At 44.6% G+C, this 13,124-nt stretch overlaps 1 protein-coding gene across 4 annotated transcripts in view; it reads left to right on the forward strand.

Moving 5' to 3' along the window:
- VPS53 (VPS53 subunit of GARP complex) overlaps positions 1–13,124 on the forward strand; it is a 127,528-nt gene that overhangs the window by 79,345 nt on the left and 35,059 nt on the right. For all 4 annotated transcript variants that reach the window (XM_074343195.1, XM_074343193.1, XM_074343194.1 and 1 more), the window contains exons 15-17: positions 1,391–1,538; positions 5,465–5,547; positions 6,470–6,548. In XM_074343195.1, the coding sequence (XP_074199296.1) occupies positions 1,391–1,538; positions 5,465–5,547; positions 6,470–6,548 (310 nt within the window). The remainder of the gene's footprint in view (positions 1–1,390; positions 1,539–5,464; positions 5,548–6,469; positions 6,549–13,124) is intronic.

Below are 13,124 nucleotides of genomic sequence, written 5' to 3' on the forward strand. Positions count from 1 at the left end.
ACTCAGCTAGGATATTGTTGTAAAGCGACTGTTCACAGAAAGAGGGGCAGGAGAAAGGAAGTAACGGGATTCTGAAGCATCCAGACACTAATGAGTGATTGGTACCTACTTTAAAACTCACTTGAGAGCTGGGAGTATGGACAAAGAGCTGGCCAACAGAAACTGTAGTCATGGAGGGCCACAGTCACCGCCAGGATCACACTGAAGCAGAGGGACCAGAAGGACTAGTTGATACTCAGACTTCTCCCTCCTCAACCTCCCCGACATCCTGGAGCATCTGCCGTCGTCTGAAACCAACATGAGGCAGGAGGGCCAGGTAGCCTGGGTGGTAAGTCTGTAGAGGTCAGTCTTCCTTCCAAGCGCCAGAGAAGGGGAGAGAAGAGCAGAGAACAGTCAGCACAGTAAAAAATATTCATCAGAACACTTTTAGTGGTGCCTTGATGTTCCAACCTACAGAAGGACCTCAGCTAACTTCTGAGGTTTTTATCCATCATTCTCTTAATTGATCGTTTACACTGGGTTCACTATTTTGATAATTTAAATAACACTCAGAAAAGCACCCTTGAACAGAAGGAGAACTGCTGGGTCACATAGTCTAAACATTTCTTTAAACTCCTAAAATAGACCTCTAAAGAGATTGTCCAGTTTGGCGCCCCTAACTAACAGTGGAAGGAGAGAGCTGGTGTCCTCACACCCTGATAAGTGCTAGAAATTGAGGTATTTTCAAATCCTTGATTACTAGTAATAAAAACTTTTTTAAGGAAATACTTCTCTTTTATTTTTAAGGTAAATGTCATTGAATTCTATCTTCTAAAAACATAGCATCTTACAGTTGAAATTTTATAACTGCAGGGAGTGATTTTTAAACCTGCATTTTTATATTTTGTGAACACATTATTAGATCAACAGGAAGGGATGAGGTGTTTTTTGGCTTCTGGAGGTAGCCAGGCCTTTGGACAGAAACTATGCCTTAACATTCGCTTTTGAACCCCTCCACGCACACAAATACAAATTACCATGCAGAACTTTCTTAACTGAGAGAAGCAGCTGTGCTTCAGGTGATCCTGGCTGAGCTCTGTAGATCAGGAAATTTCAAGCTAAGCCGAGGCCACACAGCAGCCTTCTCTGTGAGCTTCGGCATCATCGTAGTTCATAGGACTGATGACCAGCTCACCGTGGGGACCGTCTCTTCCTATTTCTGATGGCCAGAGAATTTAAACAGATGACAGCCAAGGTAAGGTCAGTAGGAAAGGGACTCATTGTGTGTGGATTTATTTGGGCCATGTCCAGCCTTTCCTTCCCCCTTTTCTTTGTCTTAAGAGGTGCAGTTTCCAGTTCAGGAAGCAAGCAAGAAGTCCCAGCCTGACTAGTTCCTGTTCCTTTTCCCTAGAACCACCAGCAGCAGTGGCGGGCTGACCATCAGCAGCCTCCTCAAGGAGAAGGAGGGCTCAGAAGTCGCCAAGTTCACTGTCGAGGAACTCTGCCTCATCTGCAGCATCCTGAGCACAGCAGAGTACTGCCTGGCCACCACCCAGCAGGTGAGCAGCCCCGCTGCCCGCTCGCCACCTCCCTTCCCAGAACCGTCCGGGCCACTGGGCTCAGTAGGTAATAGTATAGGCCCAAACGAGGCCACGTACAGCCTGGGGCAGACCAGTTGGCCTCCCACAGTGGGAAACTTGCAGTCCAGCGAGGAGACAGCCCAGGCAGCCATCTTGCAGAAGGACCTTGTTAAAAGGAGACTGGACAAGAAAGTGCAACTGGTCTCCTCCCAGAGTTGTGTTCAGCAAGGGCAGGCGTGACTTGCCCTCTTGAAAGTAGGCCAGTACCACCATCTCCCATGTGAGAAAAGCAGTAGCAAACATGAGGGTACCAGGCCCCAGCCTCGGTCAGGGTGTCCCAGCCAGTCATTCACTCTCAGGGGTGTTACTAGGCTCAGCGAAAATCCTCTCCTGAAATATTACATGGCATTCTCAGTCTGCCTAAACAAATAACCATTGTTTGGATGCTGACGTTCAGGAACTGGGAAGCAGGAAAGGGTGATGCCGCTACTGGAGCTCCCATTAGCAGAAGGAAGACCCAGAAGAATTTTCCATCAGCCTAAGACGTGGGATTAGACGTTCCTTTCCACATTTGGCCTGGAATTCACCGAAGGCCAAGAGAAAGAAAATAACTGGGGAAGGTTCTGCTCTTCCTCCCTTTTTGGGTTTATTATTTGCACATGTCTAGATCACAGGAAGGCAGTCATAACTTACGGTTCAGACAGGCACCTGTGAGCCAGAGCAGGAGTACAGGAGGCCAAATAAGGATTCCCCCCAAAACTTCACAGTTGAGGTTAAGCCAACTAGAGGTGAAGGCAGGAGCATGCTCTGCGTGGGGACATGATCACACTGAGTCACACAGGAAATGACCTATAAAAGTTGGGCCTTGGAGCCCAAGACAGCAATCCGTTTAGTCCCAGAAGTCCCAGGGCAGGATGACAGTATCTGTGAGGACCTCCAAGGTGGGGGGTCCCCGAGTTCTTTGATGGAGAAACACAATTGAACTATTTTGTGTGTGTGCAGAAAGAGAAAAACTTACACACTTAGAAAAATAGTATTTTAAAAGTGAAATAATCATGGTACTGAAAAATCTATTAAATTAATAACTCTTAATCTATCACCCTCCAATAATCATATTAGCAATTTGGAGTATTTTCTTTCAATCCCTTTTCATGAACATAGTTTCGTGCCCTGTAATTAACTTAATTCGCATTCGTATCCTTTTGTTGTTCCTCACATCACAGTGTTAGCATTTCTGTTGCTGTCATGTCTCCATTACTGTGATGGTTATGGTTATGCAATATTCCAGTAAGGGACTGTCCCATAAATTATTTAACAGTAGCCCTGATAATTGTTTATGCATACTTCAAGTTTTCACTTTTATGAGTTACCCTACAGAGAACATCTAATACGTTTTTCCCTGTGGACTTCTGGCCTGCAAAACTGTGAGAGAACAAATTTCTGTTTTAAACCACCAAATTTGTAGTACTTTGCTATGGCAGTCCTGGGAAGCTAATTATAGGAGCACAACCTGAATAAGCATTAATGACCAAAGATGAGACGTATGAATAGATCAGTGAGAATATTAGCTACAATGTATTGAAAACGTCAAATATGTTTAAATCCATTTGATTGTAATGATTTTTTTTTAATTCACTTGTCACCTTTGAAGATACTAAGAAACCATTGGTATAAATTGAATACTGGTAAATAAAGGGAGAGTTTTTACCCAGCCTTTCTGATCTGACTTGTGCCTCAGGATAACCAGATCACTAACAATGGGATATACGTCTTTGTAGCAGATTTTCAGGTAATAAATGAAGAAGGAAAGGTAGAATTTGAATATCATTCTTTTATATCTCCTGATGGAATAATAGATCTGGGCACTGACCATCAGCGGCTGCTGACATTACAGAGAGACAACCAAACATCATGTATCTCCTGATGCAAATGCACTACACCATCATGAAGTAGTTTTCTTTAAAAAAAAAAAAAAAAAAAAGGAACCTGAATGTGATCAAGCTTCTACATCAAACTGCAATTTACAGGAAATACAAGGGACAGAGGAACATGTTAATAAATACCTTGTGGATGCAGTCACGATCCAAACTATGAGAAAATCTACAGAGCAAGCAACCCAGTTTCCTTGAGAAAAAATTACAGGAGGTGGGGGGATGTGCAAAAAGAAATGGAGGAAGAAACCAGAGACTTAAGAATCCAAGCAATGAAGAATTGAAAAATAATACTTAAAAAGCCAATGCCAATAATGTGTCAATATCTGTTGATTAATTGTAACACTTTTACACTTAACACCTGCATAGGGCATGCCTTCCTGAGATCCTTATGAAGTACTTATTGTGCACCAGGCACTGGAATTGGTGTTCCCAGCAATGAACAAAGGAGACAAATTTCTTACTGTCATGGAATTTAGAACTGATAAAGGAGGCAAATAATAAATAAGTAAGCTCAGATATAACCTTAATTTTGTGGTAAGTGCCAGGAAGGCAGCAGGTGTTGCCTACTGAGGTGGAGTAGTCAAGGAGGGCCTCCTTGAGGAGGTAATATTGAAGCAGAGACCTGAGAGTTGGGAAGGAGACGGCCAAGTGAGGAGCCTGGAAGGGCTGGGGGGATGGTGGGAGCAAAGTAAGAGAGCTGGTGAGGAGGGGTGAGCAGGGAGTGTTTCAGGGAGGGAAAGTAGGAAATGTGAAGGCCCTAGAAGGGGAAAGACCTTGGCGTGTTTCAGAACCTTAAGGGGTCTGTATAACTGAAGCCAGGCAGGCAAGGGACAAAGCAGGATGTGGGCTGGAGAGCTCAACCGGACCCAAATCATAGTTATAAGTTGGGAGTTTATCAGGGAAAGGCTGCCGAAGGGTTAAGCCTTGTAGCCTGTGCCATGTTTTGTTTCCCCATAAAGGTGTAGGTTGTTTCCAGTTTTTCACAAACTGGAAGCATAAACAACACCAGAATGTGAGCTTTATGAGAAAAGGATCTTATCTGGTTTCGTCCACTGACTTACTCCCTTCCACTGTCACAGAGCCTGGCACAGAACAGGCTTTGCGTAAATATTGGCTGAATTCATGAATGCACCAAAAAACACGTGCGGATGTTCGTACCTTGTTCTCATTACTCATTGAAATTGATTTCTAGATGTGAAATTGCTGGCTTAAAGAGGGGGTATATTGAAATGTTCGCTTTTTAAACAAATTGCCTTCCCAAAAGGTTACATTAATTTACCCACCCCTAAGAGGCATTTTTAAATTTAAGACAAAACATTCATTATTCTGAGAGTTTGTGTAATAAATAGGTGTTAGGAATGCTAGGGGAAGCAGGTCCCAGGATGTCTGGAGATATTTACAATTCCCAGTCAGTTGTATATTTCTCTGAGGCGGCTGGGAGCATTTCTCCCCTTGGCTGTGGGCTGGTGAAGGCAGGGGCTGTTCCCTCTGTTTACCTCAGTGTCCCCAACACCTTAGCACGGCGGGTGGCCCATCCCAGGGCTCAGGGAATACTTTACCTGGCTTTATTGCCACCCACCACCGGAGGCTTCCAGTGTCGGTGCTGAGCCTGCAGTTCACAGGGCAGGAAGTATCCTAAAACTGGGGGGTCTTTTTTAAATTAATGAAGCGCATCGTCAGTATGTCATGAGAATCAAGGACAGTGATGAGCCAGAGCCCTTTGGAGGAAGGTTGATTCCTGGCCCTACCACTCACTGTCGTGGGGCGGTCACTCCTCCATTTCCTCATCTATTAAATGGGAATAATAACAGAATCTTCCCCATAGAACTGTGACAGTTGAATGAGTCCATACACGAAAAGTGCCAGGAACTGTACCGGAACCATCACTCTCGGTAGATGTTACGTAGTCTTATCATGGTGCTCCTTCCAATAATCATTAAGCACATTATCCTTTCCCTCACTTTCTAATAGCTGGAAGAGAAACTCAAGGAGAAGGTTGACGTAAGTCTGACTGAACGAATCAATCTGACTGGAGAAATGGACACATTCAGCACGTATGTATTTGTGCATCTCTGCTCGAGGCCTGCCCTCACCCCTGTGCAGAGAGCACATCCCAGGCCATTGGCTTTAGGTCTCTGCAGAATCTGAGAGGTTTCCAGGGCCTTCTGTCGGATCAGGATTATTTTTTCCACCAGCTACTGAGAAGCCGTGGAAGTTGGGGCAGCTGCCCCTCATTCTGCCTCCTCAGCTACAGTCATTTTTAGTTTCTGGGGATTTTGTGGTTGCATTATCTTGAAAAACAAGAGGGAAAAAAAATCCTTCCTTGGCTGTTCCTGCAGGAAGGTCAGGCCCAGGGCCTCCTCTACCCCCTAAATCCCCAGAGGACCAGCCCCACCTCCAGGGTTTTAGGATATAAAGTGGAAGCAGCCTGATTTTAGCCACGTGGGGGTTGTGTGTATTGGGGTGGGAGGGTGTCTGTCCAAGGAGTTACAGTGGTAAAGCTTTCTTGAAACAGTTCTTGCCCTGATGCTACTTTGCAGGATTTTGTTGTGGTCATTAAGTGAGATCCGGGGAGCCCAAGCCTCTACCATGTACTGAGGAAAAATCCAAATTCTCTTCTTAGTTCATTTCCTCTCTTTCTCTCAGCTCCGCCCACCCCCCAAGATCTGATTTAAACATTTTGGGCCAACAGGTACCTTTGGAGGGGGCTGCGAAGAGGGGTTCTGGGTGTGGAAGTTAGGGAGACAAGCCATGGAGTCCTGTGTCCTGCCCAAGTGGGGACACACCAAGCAAGACCAGGACACACAGCAAGAACGAAATGCTCCTCATGGTCATTCATTCTCCTCTGAAAGGAAACTCAAGTTTTCCTGGTGAAGTGATTTTTACACGGATGCCTAAAACGTCTGGAAGGGGCTGTGTCTCTCTTTCCGCAGTCCCGTTTGTCCATTGTGCCCACAGCGTGTGTTTGATTTGCAGTGTCATCTCCAGCAGCATCCAGCTGTTGGTGCAGGATCTGGATGGCGCCTGCGACCCCGCCCTGACGGCCATGAGCAAGGTGAGTTTCAGGAGGTGCTCCGCCCCAAATGTCCAAGAGTGAGCCCAGGCGGCTTCTCCCGGCCCTTGCCTCTAGCTCCTTTCGACTCTTCCATGCTGAAAGGAGGAGAAGGGAGTTTCCCCAAGTGCCCCATTGATCTTGCACCTGAAGTCAACTGCTGGTCCTTTGAGAATGAAGCGGGAGCGGGTGTGGTTCGTAGGTCTACAGGCGAGGTTGACACGGGCTGAGAACCCTTAGTGTGGCCTCCCCAGAAGGGGTGTCACTCCTGACCCATCTTCATCCTTGCCTCCTGAGAGGTTTTTCCAGCTCCTTCTGAGCTCTGGTGCCAGTGCAGGATTATTTGATTAGGTTGTGGACCCTGGTTTGCTAATACCCTGGTGGCCCACCAGTCAGCCCTCAGTCCCCAGCCCCCTCCTTTGACTGACTCTTAACCACGTGCTGCCTCATTTGGCTATTTGGCTTTTAAGTGCCTATGTCTTTTCTTTCTAAATTCCTGAAGTGCATGGACCACATAGAAGATAGAAGATTCATTTGTTAATTAATTAGTTGGAAATAGGCAGTTCTTTGTTGATTTCTAAGCCAAATAACATGAAGCTGCCCACTCTTCCAGAGCAGGGGTCAGCGAACTACAGCCGGTGAGCCACATCTGACCCATGGCCAGTTACAGTGTGATTGGAACACAGCCGTGCACATTCATTTATTTACTATCTGTGGCTGCTCTTGTGCTGCAGTGGCAGAATTAAGTCATTGCAGCTGAGACCACACGGCTGGCAAAGCCTAAAATATTAACTGCCCGGTGCTGTGCAGAGGAAGTTTGCCAGTGCTGTTCTAGAGTCATAGACTCTTGCAGCATTCTTACAAATTCTGGAGGAAGACCTTCCCTGGGGCATACCGGCCAGTAGCAGAGTTCAGTGGAAAGAACACTGGCTTCAGAGTCAAACAGACCTAACTTTTTTCATTTTTCCTTTGGGTGTGTGGAGCAAATAACTTACCCTCTCTGGGCCCAAGTCACCTCATCGGTACATGAAATGGGGCCTCTGCCTCCCAGAGCATTGTGAGGACAGAGCCCAAGGAGAGTTCCTGGCCTGGTGCCTGTGAACCGTGGTCCTTTTGTCAGGAGGAGCAGCTGTGTCACAAGGGTGTGTTAGCAGACATTTGGTCTGAATTTGGTTTTGTAGTAGACTGTAAATATTTAACAAAAATAGGGCGAAAACCAAAACTTAAGCTTCAGGGTTTTAGGAAGCTCAGTGGGGAGTCCTGAAGAGCTGCCATCACAAAGTTTCCATTCAAAAATCAGATGCGGATGGGTGTTTCCAGCATCCTAGTGTTGACGAGGATACTCCGAGCAGGCAAACTGAGGCTCACCCATTTTCTTAAAGGAACGTGACTCTGAAGATTCGTTCTGTGGGCTCTGATTATCCCCCTGCTGCTGGTGAACCTTCCCTACATCCTGAATATGATCTGTTCCAGCTGCCATCTCTCCTGACCTGCCACACACTTTAGATTGGAATGCAGCTGGCGAAAGAATTTTTACATTTACCAGAGGAAGAGTGGATTTTTTTTTTTCTCAGTAAAATAACAGTTGTAGGGCGTTTAACACTCCAGGTGTTGCTTATATGAACTGTCAGCTCATTAGGTGGATTTCCTTCAAACTGCCCCCACCACCCATTTCTCCCCCAGACTCACACCAGCAAATATTAACAGAGACCATACCTCCAGAATCTTTTGTTTATATCCTAGCAAAACCACAGACTTGGGAACGCAGCAGCCATTACTCTTTGTCTGAGTCTTCTGGAGTTCTAGCAAAATGAAATCCATGTGATGAAAATGACCAGATATAAACAAGCCAAGTGGCCACAAACTGACTGAGCACAAGCTCTCTGTTATTTGTGCCTGCATTCTGTTCTGTGTCCTTTCTTCTAGGATTTTTTAAAACTTCTGTTTTGTGGTCATGCTTATTCCTGTCTGTGATTCCATCATTTTTGCTGCTAGTTGAAACAGTTCAATTCGGACTCTGTCCAAACACGGTGCCAGGAGTTGCAAGGCTGGAGAAGATGTGGACCTTGTTCCAAGGTGCTTAGTTTCCAGAAAGTGTGGGATGAGAAATGTGTGGGATGAGAGGAAGGCCCCAGTGACTGCAGTGTAAGGTACACAGAAATCAGTACCATAAGAAAAGTACAAAATACATCCTGCTTAAAGGAAAGAGTTCACAGCCAGGTGGGGAAGCAAACATTGTCTTCTTAAGGAAGTGGCATTTGAAATAGACCACCAATGATGGCGAAGTATTGAACGAATTTGTGGCAAGAAGGACATTCTGAACTGAGTGACGATATGAGCGAAGGTTTATAAAGTTAGGAAAGCTCAGAACCTTGATGAAGTTGCCAGTCTCATTACACATCTTTAGAATTCCGTGGAGAAACTCTGTATGTACTTGTATCCCCAGAGTCAGGATTGGAAATGAGGGGAGGGTATAGCTCAGTGGTAGAGCATGTGCTTAGCAAGCATGAAGTTCTGGGTTCAATCCCCAGTGCCTCTATTAAAAATATATATGTATAAATAAAAATAAAACTAATTACCCCCCCCCAAAAAAAAACCTGGAAACAGGGCTGCCCTTAAGGAGTTTATATTCTGGTGGAGCAAAAACTTAGAATAACCGATGCTGTAAATAAATGTATTTTATAAATGGTGAGAAAATGAGCGTTGGGCTCACCAAAGTGGATCGGAGAACACAGAGGGGCAAAGGTTGGTAGAAAATCCACAGGAATAGGTTTAAATGGGCCCAGCCCACGTGGAGAAAGCGAAATATGGGTTTAGTGGTTTCTCTGAAACTTGAGATTACAGTAGTGTTGCTGATAAGTTATGTCAAAATTGCCTTTCAGACCACTTTCCCCTCCCATATTGCGTTATTTTCTCAGTTATTTTCTCAGCTGAGCTCTGGGAGATGATAGTAAGTTGTTATTTATGGAGTATTTTACCAGGAATCAGCACCCAAATGCATTATCTCATTGAATTCTGAGAAATACGTAAGGTAACTATGTTACTTCCTTCTCACTCTCACAGATAAGGAAACTGAAGCTCAGAGAAGTTAGGTCACGTGTCAGATCTCTTCGCTAACTTTTGGCAAAGCCAGGATTCAAACTCACTCTCTATAGGATTGTACCACACCATACTTAGTCTATCTGGCATGTGTGGAAACTGAGGCAAATCAGGTTAAGTATCTTACCTAAAACCAGGAGAGTGATGTCGGCGTGCACCCGGTTCTGCTGTGTTCACGCGAGTGTGACTTCACTTGACCGTGAGCCCTTCAAGCGGTCATCTGCTAGGGGCTGGTCTTAAGCTTTTCTTGATCTGCCACCATGACTTCTCCAGGGGAGAAAAATAATTGAGCCGCCAACCCAAGTATTCCAATCTGCTTTGCGTATTTCTCCCTAAAACCAATGAATTGTCATTCTGGTGTGTTTGTTGATGGAGTTTCTTTTTCATAATACGCCCAAAGCCGTAAAGCTTTATAATCAAAGAAGTCAAAATAAAACCAAGTCTCTTGATTCTTGACAAGGAAGTTGTTGGAGTGCTTTGGTCGAAATGTGAAGAGTTCTGTCTTTTAAATGTAAACTGCAAATTCTAAAGAATTAGTATGTCTGATTATGGCCTTACAAGTAGGATTTTTTTAAAAAAATCCATGGCTTACTTAAAAGGAACCATTGGTCCCGTGGTCCGCTCCTCATTCTATCCATTTTCCTAGGGCTTCTCACATCACTAAGTTGAAAGAATCTAAGTCTCTGTCCAAAATCAAACAGACTTAGTTTTTTGCCCATTAATGGTAGTTTTAGAGGGGAAAAAAAAAAAAAGAAACTGAACAAATTAAATTTCCTTACAGTCTGGCATGTAAATTCTATTAGGTTTCAAGATTGCGAACTTTCAAGATTGTGAACATGTACTCATTTAGGAGGCTGCATTACTATCCCCCAAAGACATTTCAAAATAGCTAGAACAGTCCTCAAATCTGTTCTCATTTTCCCCAGTCATTAAAATGTAGATCTGTTTCAGGAGGCCCACAGAGCTCCATGGTTAGAAACCCTCAGTTTCACTTTCCATCTATAATCAAAACACATTTCTTTCTTTCTTCATAAAGGAGTCTTTTTTTTTTTCATTATGACTTAAGCAAATCACCTTCATTATAGAAAATTACAGATTTTTAAAAAGAAGAAATTTTGAATCACCCATAATTCCAATTAATAGACATATGTCTATCTTTCTTTTTATGCATATATTTTAAATATAAAAAGTTTATACTTTTCGTGCTATATAACCTGTTTTTCTCATTTAGCAGATTTTAATAGTTTTCTGCATCATTTAGTATGGAGCTAGGGTATTTTTAGATTATGCAGTATTCCACAGTACGCAGTACTTACTGTTAAAATCGTAACAATAATTAACACTTGCCATGGAATTAGTACATGCCAGGCACTATGTTAAGAGCATTCCATGCACTGTCTTCCAGTAACTAAATAGCTTATAGATATCACCATCATCCCAATTTTACATCAGAAAACGGAGGCTCAGTGAGGTTTGGTAACTTGCCCAAGTCACACACTTAGCAGGTTGCAGGCAGAAGTAGAACTCGTGACTGATGACTCCAGATTCCCGTATCTGAAGTACTGTCCTCTACTGCTGCTTTTACAGTGCAGATGTTCATTTCACTTGTGATGGATTTTTAGGGTATTTACAATTTTTCACGTTTATTAAGTCTGGCGATGGACAGCTTTGTGTGTGTGTATGTGTTTTCTGAGCATTCATAAGTATTTGGATTAATTGCCATAAAGGGAATTGCAGAGATCGAAAGCCATGTAAAATGCTAAGATTTTGGGTAGATATTTTCAAATTGCCTTTAAGAAAGGTTATGCAAATTCATCTTCCCATTGGCCCTGCAGTGAATGGGGGAAAAAAATCTGTATCTATATTTCTGTGTCTGTATGTCTTCTTAAAGCCTCTATCGCTCCGCTTTCTATCCTGGAGCTTCTTGATTTTCTTCCTGGAGTTAAGGAACGTGTGTTCTCGAGCACAGAGGTTAGAAGAGTCATTCTTCTCTCCCCCTCAGCACCACCGTCACCACGACCACATCATCTCGTTCTGAACTTAGATTTTGCTTACCCCACTTCCAGTTCATTTAAGGTAGTAACACTTCTTTGGGAAAGCAACATGGTAAAGTGGAAAGAACATGGACTTTGCAGTCAGTCAGACCAGTGTCTGGATCTCAGCCCTGCTGACTCTGAATCCTGCTTCATTAAGCAAGTCACGGGTTGTCCTCCAGCCTGTCTCATCCAGAAAGCAGGTGTGATAATACCTCCTTCACGGCATCATTGTGAGCAGTAGGTTCACAGGAACCTGTCAGTCATGGTGCTTGGGACATAGGAGGTGATTGATCAATGTTCCTCTTTTTTATTCCCCACGTGGTACTTGGTTCAGTGGTTATTCCAACACAGTCCTTGCTGTACATGGTGAGGGTGCCTAGAAACAGCAGGTGCTTGTTGTGTGAGAAAAGTAGCCGAGACACACAGTAGAGTGCAGGTGAGCATTCGTGCAGCCTCCACAAAGCAGCCAGAACCGTAACACTGACTGGTCGCCCGAGTGTCCCAGACTCCGGATATCTGAGTCTGCGCTCTCTGTGTCTCTAGTCCTGTGATCCAGATGAACGTGTGGAAATTTGAATTTTCAGTTGAGGAAAGTTAGCCTTCTCAGGAGGCCTCTTTCCAAGTTCCACAGGGCAATGGAGAAAGACAAGTCCCACAGAAAGCTGGTGATGGAGCCCGTCCTCGGATCAGGGCGTCGGTCAGGATACTCTGCCACCGCAGGCTCGCGGTGGGGAGAGCGGTTGTCTCCCTGACCTTCCCTGTGACATGGTGACACCAGCCACACACTCCTTCCTCAGGCAGCAGAAACCACGGGCACTGGCGATGCCCCAGGCCTCGCAGCCTCTCCCTGTGGCTCCATGTGGGGTCCCAGGAGCCCTGGCATCGTCATCTTGATCCTTCCCTTGCTTGTTTCTGTCAAGCCTGCATCCTAGTTACCACTTCTTTTGCAAACTGTTTTTCTTGTTGTCTTTGTAGCACCAGTAGTGTTCAAACCCTGCCCCTTAAACAAAAAGCACAAAAGGAAAAACTTGAAATCTGGAGGGGTAAGTGGTAAATGTCAGGTGCAAAGTTTACCTGGAAAAGTTGGCGTCTTATTTCCACCAGTGGTTTTTCACGATGTGTGTTCTTAAGCACAGGCTGCCCTTTGTGTCCCCTTTTGGAAGAGAAGTTTGCTTGATCTCTGTGTATTCCATTAGCTTCTCCTTGAGAAACCGGGTTCCCCTTAAACTAAGGCCCAGTTCAGTGCTTTTTGTTTTTCTTTCTTTTAAATTATTTTTGACCAGTGTCTAGGAAGCAGCCTGGTGTGGTGCTTGGGCTTTAGGTGAGCCTGGGCTCCCTCCACTGTGCCGTTGACCTCTGTGTGACTTTGGGCAGGTTACCTCTCCTCTTTGACCTTTCTGAGTCCCCTAGTCTCCAAGACTGTGGTGAGAACTAAGATCACGAA

The sequence above is a fragment of the Camelus bactrianus genome, chromosome 16 (assembly GCF_048773025.1).
Source record: "Camelus bactrianus isolate YW-2024 breed Bactrian camel chromosome 16, ASM4877302v1, whole genome shotgun sequence".
In the NCBI taxonomy this organism is placed as follows: Eukaryota; Metazoa; Chordata; class Mammalia; order Artiodactyla; family Camelidae; genus Camelus; species Camelus bactrianus.